The following is a 13,817-nucleotide window of genomic DNA, read 5'->3' on the forward strand; positions in this document are numbered from 1 at the left end:
ATTTCACTTATCTCTGCTAATATTAGGTTAGTTTAGGTTACGTTAGGTTAGATTTGGTTACGTTATGTTCAGGGGCGTCATTTAGGAGAAGCAGGGAGGAGCAATTGCCCCCTGAGTTTGAGATTTATATAGATTTAATCAATAAAATAGTAGTAAATGAGTGAAAAATGCGAAATTTTACTTATATCAAGGGGCCTTCCCCCCCAACCAAAATCTGAAATGACGCTTCTAGTTATGTTAGGTCTAAGTACTTGCATCATCCATTTTTCCTGTAAATTTTGTCTTTTTTTACGTGCTTCTGGACCTCTTCTGCCAAGCATACCCCAAAATATCAAACACATATAACAGATTCAATTGATATATTGACTTTGAAATCATAGCCATGCTTGGTTTTTTTTCATAGATCATTATTAACGAACTTTATTATATATAATTTCACATTTCTAGGAATTAAAAGTCATCATTACGAAGTTCTAAAGAATTGGAGAAATGTTATAATCACTTAGGCTTTGGTTCAAAGTAGAGCAGTAGACCAGTAAGTAGATATGTATTGAAGTAGATTAATTTGGTCATTAAATTTATCTTAATTAAAGGTTGAACAACCATTGAAGGATTTCACACAGCATTAACAAGGAAGGGCTGATAACTAATGTCGGATGACAACTAGAACTGTCAGGAGTAGTAAACTTGATTCCTCCTTCAGCAAGATCATCATCAGGGTTGCCGAATGGCGGTGTGGTTAACGCTTCGCAATCGTCCATAACATTGCAATTATCTTCCCGACACGCACAAGTACCTCCCAGGAGAATTTTAATATATTTCTTCTTACCAAGTTGCTCCTTAATCTTCCTTACTTCAGCAGAAATATCAAAGGCATCGCTTGCGCAGTAACGAGCAATATAGTAAGGATACTTTCCAATGACTTCTCCTTCTGTAACGTAAACGATAGTTACTCTACATTCCGGTGTTCCCTGTTCGCAGAATTTGGACGAAGCGGCTAATGCCTCTGAATCAGTCATCGAACAGTTGTAATCAGAACTGTTATCTTTGGTATAGATATACGTGCATGAGTAGCATTCAATTGCTTCAGTTAAGGAGTTATGTGATTTCAGAACTAAGGCAAAGGCAAGGAATACGACAGCTAATGATTTGTACATTTTTGATTTAAATCTTCTTTTTTTTTCAACAGAAACGATCGATGGAATTTACTCCTAAGCGTTGTCTTCTAAGATGTTTCGGGCAAAGAGAAAACGGATTTATTCGTTCAAAATTAATGCGATCAATATAAACGCGTGCAGAAACTACATTACTTTTCTGAAGGATTGTTGTGTAATTAATATTAACTGAAAGAAGGTATTAAAATTTTAAAAATTCAAAATAATTGTTTAAAATACATTGTTATGTAATTACAATATTATTAACTGAAATATGATATTGATATTTCTGAAATCCAACGGATAATGCTTAATTTCTTAGCATCGATATTGAAACGCTAATTTTTTAAAAAAAAATACTAAATAATGCTTCTACCAGGGATAAAAGGGAGGGGAAACGCGTAAGGACCTTTGATCCTATATCTCTTCAATCTTTAGTACAAGTGGCATGCTTCTATGACGAAACAAAACTTATGTCGTTCGTCTAAAGTTACACCAAATTGCATTACCTTATACCACTTTTGCACAGTGAACAAATGAAATTGACACACGAATTATTCAACCCTCTGTATATATATATAGGTGGTAGGTAACTCCACCAACAAACTTTGGGAGGTAATTCCTTATATGAAATGAAAGAAAAAAATTCTAATAAACATGGAACGAAAAACGTCTCCTTTCAGAGTTATGAACCGCCCAAAAATTCGAAAATTCACGTTTCGAAACGCTCTGCCTTAGAAACTACAGGACCGATCCCAAGCAGTTTAAGGAATTAGAAAGGAACTAGTATGCGAACTATCTAAATATCCATGTTTTACCATCCTCCGTTATCGGTGAAACGAACTGTGAAAAAGAAATTGAGGTGTACGGATACTCCTTTAAGTACTAATAACCTTTATCCACCTTAATTGTGACAGTTCTTCTTAAGGGCAGAACACAAATACGAATAATATGTGAACGAAATTTATGCCAGAGTCCACCTAAAACTCACAAGGCAGTCACAAAAAATTCTTCTGTAGTGACTGCTTTACTCCAATTCATTTGTCGTGGCGGATATACTCCAGTCCACAGCTACCCGCAGGCATATTTTCGAAAATACACTCAGCCCTAACCAGAAGGCATTACGTTTGGCAACATCGCACGGAAACAAATGAATGCTGAATTGTATTCTAACCCGTTCCTACTGCTACTATTACTACTACTACTATTACTACTACTACTACTATTACTACTACTACTACTACTACTACTACTACTACTACTACTACTACTACTACATTTGCTATGGATCTATGTAAGTACAAGGGCAAACTTATTTTAATGAAAGAAGTTTAATGAAATTTTTTTAAAAAATACTCGTTAAATCACTTTTTCAATATTATTTTTAATCTTATTTTAACGAAAGAAGTGTTATAAAAATTTTTAAAAATGATAAAAAAAAAATTCCTGAGGCAGGGTTTGAACTCACGATAACAACAATTTTCCTTACTAGCATGTTGTACTAGCTCATACGGGTACGCGGCAGAAGTCCTAAACGGCACAAGTCCTAAACGGCAGAAATCCTAAACGGTACAAGTCCTCAAAATCATTTCGCGGCACAAGTCCTAAATGGCAGAAGTCCTAAACGGTACAAGTCCTCAAAATCATTTCGCGGCACAAGTCCTAAATGGCAGAAGTCCTAAACGGCACTGGACCTAAAAATCTCTTGTGGCGCTACCATCGCGTCCGTTCCAAGAATACTGTCAATCTATTATTCAAAGTTTTAGATATATTGTTTCATATTACAGACTCTTAGTTCTTACAAGTAATTTGTATAAATACATATTTTATCGTTCTGAAATAATAAATAAATAAATAAATGAAGCCTATTGTCCTTTCTTGCTCTTTCCATGATATATTTCTATGGTGACAAAATTTTAACTTCCTACCAAATGTGATTCCCAGATCTCTCATAATGTCTGTTTTTTCTCTAATTCCACACCATTGACCTCTACACATATATTTATTGTATTGGAGTCTTTCAGTAGCAAATAGTTATCATACTCGTAATTAACTACTTCTTACTCGTTATCATTATTAATAATAATTTTTAGCATTATTAACATAACTGTTACCGTTGGAATTAAATACATTCATAATAGTATTGTGGGAACTACTTACTACTGAAATACTATATCGAATATTTAATCTGTAGTTTGTAGCAAGGGTGGCCACAGAAGTTAATGGCTTATAGCCCGTAGTGCGTCACTGAAATTTTAGAGGATCTTTGAAAAACAACTTAATTGAAATTAATGATAAACTTACAAGGCAGGGTACCCAGAAGTAACACGCCGATTGTGATAAGATTGCACAGACATAAAGAACATCGAAAAAGAAGCGACACTTATTTTTTTATATCGGCCAACAAGCACATTGAAAGGGTCAAATAGGGGCATAAAAATGGGGTCAAAATGAGATTATGTGGAATATAGTGAGAACGAGAAGAGATATTGGAAAAGTTTAAATGTACGAAATACTACCCATAGTCGACGCAGTTCAATGAGGTAGAACGCACCTATGAGAAGAGAGCAGAACATCCGTAAATGGACCAATCACGTGTACAACATTGTCACAATGTGTTACCGAAATGAGAGAAAATGGTGATAAGGAGCAGGTAGAAAGAAGAAACGAAAACAGAAAATACGTGTTTTTGCTTTGGGTGCATATGTTACCCGTATGCGAAAGAGACGCAGATTTATCTCAATGCCCGAAGATGGGATAACACGCAGGAAGGATGCAAACGTCGTTCATATAGACAGCCAGCGAGACAGCACTGCTCAGTGGGTTGCATATATCGCGTAATGAGAACAACGATCAGATGGATGTTGGAAACGAAAATATGTGTAGGCAGTAGTAACACAAAAACAAAATTGTTACTATTACTGTTATGTTGTACGCGTATTTTCGTAGTGATATAATGTTGATACTCATGTGTGGTACTGACATTAATGTTGCTGTTTATCTTACGTATGTGGGCCACCTGCTATTAAATTCTACTGTGCTATGAATTTTTGTTAGCATTACCCGATATATGCAACCCACTCCGCAGTACTGTCTCGCTGGCTGCTTATACGAACGGCGTTTGCATCCTTCCTGCGTTTTATCCCATCTTCGTGCATTGAGATAAATCTGAGTTTTTTTCGCATATAGATCATGTATACACCCAAAACAAAAATACGTATTTTCTGTTTTCGTTTCTTCTTTCTTTCTGCTCCTTATCACCATTTTCGCTCATTTCCGTAACATATTATGACAATGTTATACACGTGATTGGTTCATTTCCGGATGTTCTGCTCTCTTCTCATGGGTGCGTTCTACCTCATTGAATTGCGTCGACTATGGGTAGTATTTCGTACATTTAACCTTTTCCGATATCTCTTCTCGTTCTCGCTATATTCCACATAATCTCATTTTGACCTCATTTTTATGCCCCTATTTGACCCTTTCAATGTGCTTGTTGGCCGATATAAAAAAAAATACGTGTCGCTTCTTTTTTGATGTTCTCTATGTCTGTGCAATCTTATCACAATCAGCGTGTTACTTCTGGGTACCCTGCCTTGTTAGATATATTTAAAGTAAATTTATTTAATACAAGAACATTACCTTTAATCAATGCCGCAACCATGCTTAGGAAAGGGATGTATTAAAGTACGAACCATTGAAATAGTGTAGAAGCAATAGCTGAAGGTTTTTTTTCTGAGTTTTGCATTCTTTTACAAATTCATGATTACGAAGGAGGGATTCGACTTTGTAAGATTGCCAATGGCAAGAAGAAGTGGACCGAAGTGAATGAATTGTGCACATATAGTGAATGAAATGTGTAGACGTAAAATGAGGGGATACGTGTTTCGTATTTTCCTAGAAAAAACGATTGGGTGGGGCACGGACTCCTCCAAACATTTGATTACAAAACATCGAAAGTGCTAATAACAGTATGTCGGAAGTGCATAAAGGACATGACGAACTACAAGGAAACTTTGTGTAGGGACAATACGCAAAAAATAAACTAACACGGGTTTTATATTTTCTTCGGAAGAACTGCTTTAGGGGCAAAAGCACCCACTCAAAATTTTGAAAGTTGACGCCCGAAAGGCAAGAAGAAGTAGACCAAAGTGAATGAAATTGTACACAGATATTGCAGACGTAAGATTAGGGAATACCCTCATTTTGCGTCTACAATATCTGTGCACAATTTCATTCACTTCGATCCACTTGTTCTTGCCTTTCGGACGTCAACTTTCAAAATTTTGGGTGGGAACTTTTGCTCTCTAAAACTGTTTTCCCACAGAAAGTAAAAAACACGGATTCGTTTATGTTATGTGTAGTATCTACCTGCCAAATTTTATCAAAATCAAAATGTTACTATTGGTAAGTGTTATATTTTAGTATTATATGTAAGTGAATTACAGAGGAGTTCTTCTTCTGTAGGAAGAGGGTGAAGCTTTTATTTGAAACAGTACTCCCTGCTTGTATAGTTGCTAGCGCGTGTGACTTGCACACATGGTCTCAAGTTCGATCCCCATTGAGAGTTTATTATGCAAGTTTTTTCCTCAAATTTACGAGTTCCGTATATATTTGGCACATCTTTAAAAAAATTAAAATTTCAAGTGTTCTGGAATTTATTAATGTAGAAAAAAGAGTTTTTTTATAAACACGTCTCCATGTTAGAAATTTTAGTTTGGAGTTCATGATTCATTTCCGTTCTGCCTAAAGGCACTCCAGCACTTTGTAGAAAATATTTGAAATGATCTTATCTTTAGGCAGAACGGGAATTAGTGTTCCGCCTAATCTTTGGAGATAGGGAATTTTATGCTGGAAGGATTTATTAAAGGGAAATTTAGCACCAAAATACTTGACTCTTAGCATGTTTTTATGCACATCGGAAGTCATGTAGGTGCATATAATGGATGTAGTAACGAGATCGGGGATAAAACCCAAGCGATAAAAAATCCAAGAAAATTTCTGACAAGGCGGACAAAATCCTATGGACAATTCGATTTACCAGTGCTCGCCCTATATGATTATTTTTTCCTTCAATTGTCACATTTTCTTTCTTTTAAAATACGGAAAATCCAATAAAACTTATTCCTAAAAATGATATAATAAAAGGGTAGATTGGCTTTAATTATTTTCAAACCCACCCATATGAAAAGTTCTGGATACTCCTATTTATTATACAGTTAATACATTTGAAATACGTTCAGCATCTTATTGTTAAACCATTCATTTTAATTGTGAAAACTAACTGTGATGTTATTTGGTTAAAATGTTCATCTTCATAACGTAGCATATAGGAGTCTTATTTTGAGCGTTGTATAAATATTTATTTATTTGAATTCTGAAATACTGATCAAGATATTTTTTTAAGCAAAGATCAAATATAGTATATATTTGCTACTGTACAACAGTCTTACGTGTTTTATTGAGTTTTCAGTATTTTAAAAAGGTTACTTCAATAAAGTAAAAAATTACAGATATCATTTTAGGTGCATGACATCATCATCATCATCATAGGTATTCTGCCTTTATTGGCAGGTCACTTGCTGCAACTGAGAAGCTTCCATGCTCCACGGTCCTCCGCTAACCTCTTCCTCTTCGCGTACGATTTTTCTGTTTCGATATCGTGCATTAATTGTAGTCTCCTTCGCTCCCTTCCTCTGTCAAAGGTGTGTGATAGTTGAAGAAAAGAATAATCATCCTTCTATTAGGCTGCGCCTATGATTCTGTCCCTTGATTTTAGTTCATTTTGTCAGCATTTTCAAGGTCTTGTCCTCTTGGATTTTGTCCTGCATTCGTAATAATATGTTTAGTAATTCTAACAAAGTCTGTAAGAAGAATAACCATATCTTCAAGTGTCAACATAAATTTTAAATATTATTCTACTTGTTCTTTTTTGGGAAAAATGACTAGGATACAGTTATGTCATTAGCAGTGTTATTCACATCTACGAATGTAATTTTTTTAACACCTGCAGGGAAATGGAAAATCGATTGATTCAGTTGCAGGAAAGCCGTCTGTGACTGAAACGAACATATAACAAACCTAATTCGGCCTAATATCAAGTTATTTCACGTCAAAATTTTATTCAGTTTTCCAGAAGTTCATTTTCAACATGCTAAGGCTCTCAGTACGTAAAATATGTCACAGTTCGTATCCTCAAGAGATGTTTGGCCTTAAGTAAACAATGCAAGATAATGCATAAGAAGGACCTTAAGAAAGAGTCTTACAGTTAGTCTTGTACATCACAACTCCTTTTTCAGCGTAAGGAGAACCTTAAGAAAGAGTCTTACAGTTAGTCTTGTACATCACAACTCCTTTTTCAGCATAAGGAGGATCTTAAGAAAGAGTCTTACAGTTAGTCTTGTACATCACAACTCCTTTTTCAGCATAAGGAGGATCTTAAGAAAGAGTCTTACAGTTAGTCTTGTACATCACAACTCCTTTTTCAGCATAAGGAGGATCTTAAGAAAGAGTCTTACAGTTAGTCTTGTACATCACAACTCCTTTTTCAGCATAAGGAGGATCTTAAGAAAGAGTCTTACAATTAGTCTTGTACATCACAACTCCTTTTTCAGCATAAGGAGAACCTTAAGAAAGAGTCTTACAGTTAGTCTTGTACATCACAACTCCTTTTTCAGCATAAGGAGGATCTTAAGAAAGAGTCTTACAGTTAGTCTTGTACATCACAACTCCTTTTTCAGCATCAACTTATCAGCTGATTTGTCTTCTATACATAATTCTATACTATATTCAATAACATATTTCTATTCTCATATTTATATTGTTAATGTACAAGCTTGTAAATAGCACCAATGCAAAATATCAATATCACACATTCAAATACTTGTATGTTTTTTATAGAGTTCCAACCGAATCAAAAGGTCAGATGATCGGGGATAAGGGCCGTCTTATGCACCCTCTTGGATTACTTGTTTATTGTATGGCCAAACATGTCTTGGGGATCTGAAATATTATACGTTTTATTTACTGCTAACCTTAGCATGTTGGGCATGAATTACTGGAAAACTGAGAAAAATTTCGTTTTGAAATGACTTTATATTAGACCGAATTAAGTTTGTTTTATGTTTGTTTCAGTTACAATGTCAAACGACTTTCTTGCAACTGAGTTAATGAATTTTCCATTTCTCTGCAGAGAAAATCACATTCATTTTTACTAAAATAGATATGAATTAATACTGCTAATAACAAATGTATATCTACTCATTTTTCCGAAAAGAACAAGTAGAATAACATTTAAAATTTATGATGAAACCTGAAGAAATAGTTATTCTTCTTACAGAATCTCTTACAATAATTAAGAAGAAAAATTTCCTAGAAGAAATCCCTCCCTGTACAGAATTCCCCACCTCCAAAGATTAGGCAGAACGGGAATTATTGAAGCTTTCGTAATCTGGAAATAAACTTTTGGTTTGCTTGTAATATATAAAGCCTGCTCTTTTGGAAAAATTTGCAGGCTACACCCCTAAATGACTATGTAGTGGTTTCTGCAAATGTATTGTATTTAGCGTTTTTTTTTGCTTATATATATCAACTCTATCAAAACACACTGTGAAATATAGTAACTGTATTGCATAATAAATGTTCTTTGTTCAATTTTAAATTTACTCTGTTCTTAATGTATACAGTTGGTATTTAATGTTCACTCGTGAAATGTCTAGTGAGCTTTTGTCCTAATTAAGTAAACTTTGGTGGATTTTTATCCTACTCTTAATAAAATGCACTCCACACAGTATATATTACAATTCTGAATGTTTGCTTGGTTTCGGAAGTATGGTAAAATATTCTTTTTAAACATTTTTATTTATTTATTTATTTATTTTAGGAATTTGTCTTGGGATTCTCGTATATCCATTCGAAAGAAACGAATTTCTTAACCAATTATATAATTAATTCTTAGCTTGAAATAGGTTATATTATGTAATTCGTGTATAAGTGCAGAAGAGATTATAATAATAATCTTAGTAGTACAAATATAGCTGTTACCGTTGGAATTAGCTATGTTCGTAAAATTATCGCCTACTAGTTGCTGCATCGTCGCAATTTCCTGTGGTGGTGGCGAATTTCAGAACTAAAGCAAGTGAATGAAAAAGGCACAAGACCTAAACGGCACAAGTCCTAAACGGCACAAGTAATAAACGGCAGAAGTCTTAAACAGCACAAGTCCTAAACGGCAGAAGTATTAAACAGCACAAGTCCTAAACGGCAGAAGTCTTAAACAGCACAAGTCCTAAACGGCAGAAGTATTAAACAGCACAAGTCCTAAACGGCAGAAGTCCTAAACGGCACAAGTAATAAACGGCAGAAGTATTAAACAGCACAAGTTCTAAACGGCAGAAGTATTAAACAGCACAAGTCCTAAACGGCAGAAGTATTAAACAGCACAAGTCCTAAACGGCAGAAGTCTTAAACAGAACAAGTCCTAAAAATCATTTCGCGGCACAAGTCCTAAACGGCAGAAATCCTAAACGGCACAAGTCCTAAAATTTAGGTCTAGTGCCCATATTTTTAGGACTTGTGCCGTTTAGGACTTATGAATGTCACCCGCTCATACGGCTACGAGGGCCGACAACATGTTGCGTTTACTTTGTGCTATATGTAGGTCATGACTCATGATGTCACCAACAAGATCGCGATATAAACGTCTTTCATTTGCCAAGTGTAACCCCGTTCACAATGCCTTATGGCTAGATTTCAGTGTATTCCGAAAATACGCTACCTGCCGTTATTCTCAACATTCAACTTTTGTCCGCTGAACATCACGCCGCAAAACTAACTTTCTCATTTGAGGAACGACGAACCATTACTCCCTAAAGTTTCATTTTCAGTTTGCTGAAGAATTTTCAATGATTTCTCCACTTTTCCGAATATATAAAGTATCAATTACAGTTGACAACGAATGACATGCTTTTTGGTGAATTTATATACGAGGTGTGTTCGAAAAGTATCAAACCTTATTTTTTTTTACAGCGTAAAGCAATGAAGCGCGGGAGATTTTCTTCAGTGTAAATGTAAAGGGGACACTCATGCGCAATCGTGACTTTTTTTTTCCCCTCTCGCAGAAAGTATCAATCGCTGACAGTCGGCCAACGAGTGAAGACGTGTAGTGAGCTGTCGTCGGATTTCTTTTTTTCTTTTTTTTTTTAAATAAGGGAAAAACTTGAGCAGCAATAAAATTTTGCCAAAAGTTTCCCAATACCCAATCGGAGACCATTCAATCGGATCGGCACATTCAATGTTGAAGGAGAATTTGGGCATGAGGAGAGTGTCCATAAAATTTGATTCAGGCTTTCACCGCCAAAACGCAACATTCCTGTGTGTTTGACACGGCTCCGTGTGACTTTTTTTTTTTAGTTATTTCCAAAGCTGAAAATGCTACTAAAAGGGACCTGATTTAAGTCAAGAGAAGACATCATGTGGAATGCTACAGCATGGTTGCTCATCGTTCCAAAAATTGCGTTCTACAAATGCTTCCAACAATGACGGGAGAGCTGGGAGAAGTGTATGCATTACCAAAGAGACTACTTTGAAGGCAATTAGTGTTTCAGATTTCTAAATCAATAAATGCATTTTTACCAACCAAAGGTTCGATAATTTTTTAAACACACCTCGTATGTGGTACCTTTGAACGATATTACAATTAAACAAGAATAAAAGTTTACGAATCAGTCATAATCTTGTGCTATTCCTCATTAAACATAATGTGTATTGAACCTTTCTTAATATCATAATGTGAAAACTTGATGACGTATATACTAGTACAGTAGCAGTTTCACCTTAACATAAAGCGTGGTTCTCGTACACAATGATTTTTCTCAAAAATTACGCATGATGATTTATACTCACCCACATCGTTTTGTTCTGCTCAGTAACTCCTACCATTTGGTATATGTCTTTTCATTGGACTTTTTTCACGCTAATACCGAAGTAGTAAGAAACCTTTCGGGCAGTTGGCGCGTGGTTGGCTTTTGGCTTTCTACGCTTGCACTTTCAACGTGTGCTTTCATGCAATCTGCCTTTTGTTGTACTTGCAAGCGATGCTTTAGCCCCTTCGCATAGCATCACTGGCCGTTCATTGGCTATTGACCTGACTTGACTTGTAAAACGCTTGCGTCAAGTTTCAATGGAACACTGAATGCAAGGTTGCCCCAATGTAACTTCGTTACTGGAATCCAGCTTGCGGTATGTTTGGATGCTTTCCAATGATGTTGGACGCAAGCTTGGCCGACTTGGAATGCAAGCTTACAGCAAGTGGCTTGCAAGTTGTCTCTGCTGCTAGTGTACTATTGTTAGATTTCCTTCTTTGGAGCACATAAAAACACCTTTCACCAATGAAAGAACATATTGAAACAATACATCCAATAAGCAATATTACAAAAACTCCTTCAACATGGTTCATCTGCAGTACTTTGGGTACATTGCTTAATGGGGTATCATAGACGAGTGGTCCAGTTAACCGTTCAATGTTAACATTTCGCATAATTTCTTTCTGGCGATAACTCGCAAGACCAGATTCCACGTGACGTCTTATTATTTCACTAAATCTTCTCCTGTAAGGTGAGCATTTCCGTAAACCCATCGTAACGTAACTAGCACAAAATTTGTCGTGCATCACATACAATGATTTCAGAACATCATCTTTAAGATACTCAACGCCATTAATATCTCCTGAATTTAGGATCTCAACGGCTATAGCGAAGTCTCCTTGTAAGACCCTTTCACTTATTTTGTCAATGTTCTTAATTACTCTAAACTTATTATAAAGTTTCAGTCCCAAATCTTCAGAATCTTTCAAGACCAGTCTACCCCAGGCTCTATGTATAGCACCCCATTCGAGTCCACTTTCTAAAAACTTTTCAACGGAATGGATTGGTTCTTGATAGCTTGGACGCATTAGCCAGGATAAGAGACTGCTACTATAAGCTGTTGTTACAAGCAGGTATGTTATTGATAGCCAATCAATAAATAAGCGTAGAGGTACTTGTGATGGATATACTACACCCACTTGACACAATAAATTAACGGTATTCAAAAGACAGTAAGTAATACTGGAGAATTTTTCGGAATGACTTTCTGAGTTGATGATTTTCGTTGCGTAATTTATGGCATGAAGTACGCATGAGCTTACTATCACAGACACGAACACAAATAACCACAGCGTAGGTTGAAATGGGTAGAAGACTGATAGCCATTTAGGTAAAGGTAAGGGCCTAGGAATCAACAATGAACCAGCTGACGTCAGATAAGGACAAGTGTAGTCAATATGAAAGGAATTGTCGTAAGTGTACTGGATTACACCTAAACCAATATCAGCATTGTCTTCGAACAGCGACCAGTACATCCCAACTTTATCTGTTCCTGATCCGTTCGGGTAGATCCAACCCCATCCACTTGTATGAGTTACAAACCACGTGAAGTTCATAAATTTCGAAATATCTTGCAGCATCTCAAATTCTACACCATGGTAGTCAATGGGTATTTTGGACGTATCGTAAACTAAGTATGGAGGATAAGGATAGGAACCTGTAACCACATGTAATTGTTTACCATTTATCTGAATCAATTTTGTACTAAATACATTTTTCAGAACAGCTGAGATGTCGTCCTTACGAACTTCAATTGTTCTATAGCCGTTATAAGAACCGTGAGTTAGTTCCAAGTGCGTTGAGTTACTTTTATCAAATTGCCTCAATACTAGCAAATATGGAAGCATTTCTATATCTGGAAGCTGGAGCAAATTTATAACATGTTCACTTGTAAATGAAATAAAAGCAAACTTCCCATCATTTCTGTTATGATTTTTTGGTGATTTGCACAACCTTCTCATGCTTAATACTACGCTAACCATGTTTCTGACGTGAACAATATACGAATTGCATCCCTCGTTCAATGTTGCAATCAAAATATCACCATCGCTATCACTTAAGTTTGATGTCTTGACATTAAATATTGGATTCATAAAGTTAGTGTAAATAGGCACCATAATGTCTTCTTTGTCAATGGCTTCCCATATGACAGTTACGCAAGAATTGTTGTAAAACACGTTTGCCATTACTTCGGACATCAGTGTGCTCACTCCAGTATTTCCAGAAACATGGCGCAACGTCATTCGTTCTTGACTGAATGTAGTACTTGCAAAAATGTACATTAAGGTAAGTAAAAATTTCATTTTTTTTCCTGTAATGAATAAGAATAAAAATTAAAATATTTAACAGTTTATAATACTTGTGTGAGTATAAGTTTCACCAATACTAGTTAAATTCTTAACAATTACTTAACAATGCTATACAAACGTTAATCCTTTGTGAAACCACATGCAAATTTGTACTTTAAAATTAGCAGTCCTTTCTTAAATTGATAGCGATTCCCCCCAGAAATTAGGAAATATCTTCTAGCACCGAATCTCCGTTTGTGGCTAATGTGTCAATGAAATCTTCGGGGGAAAAAAATTACTAATTAACCTTCTTAGGGTTGCACGTGAAACGAAAGGAGCGAGAATTTTCGTGCCGAAGTATGAGACCAGACAGAACTCTGCCAATAGGAACTGATATCAATTTCACAAAATCTTTTCAAGACAAGACCGAACTCTTCCAACACTGTGTTTCG

At 35.7% G+C, this 13,817-nt stretch overlaps 1 protein-coding gene across 1 annotated transcript; it reads right to left on the reverse strand.

The window, feature by feature from the left end:
• Nucleotides 1-1,182: 1,182 nt before the first annotated feature.
• LOC145675949 (glutamate receptor ionotropic, kainate 2-like) lies at nucleotides 1,183-13,320 on the reverse strand. The gene is made up of 2 exons (XM_081746763.1): nucleotides 11,568-13,320; nucleotides 1,183-1,343 (listed from the first exon to the last, which is right to left on the reverse strand). The coding sequence occupies exons 1-2, from the start codon at nucleotides 13,318-13,320 to the stop codon at nucleotides 1,183-1,185; spliced, it is 1,914 nt and encodes a 637-aa protein (XP_081602889.1).
• Nucleotides 13,321-13,817: the final 497 nt, after the last annotated feature.

The sequence above is a fragment of the Thermobia domestica genome, chromosome 18 (assembly GCF_964235325.1).
Source record: "Thermobia domestica chromosome 18, izTheDome1.hap1.1, whole genome shotgun sequence".
Classification (NCBI taxonomy): domain Eukaryota; kingdom Metazoa; phylum Arthropoda; class Insecta; order Zygentoma; family Lepismatidae; genus Thermobia; species Thermobia domestica.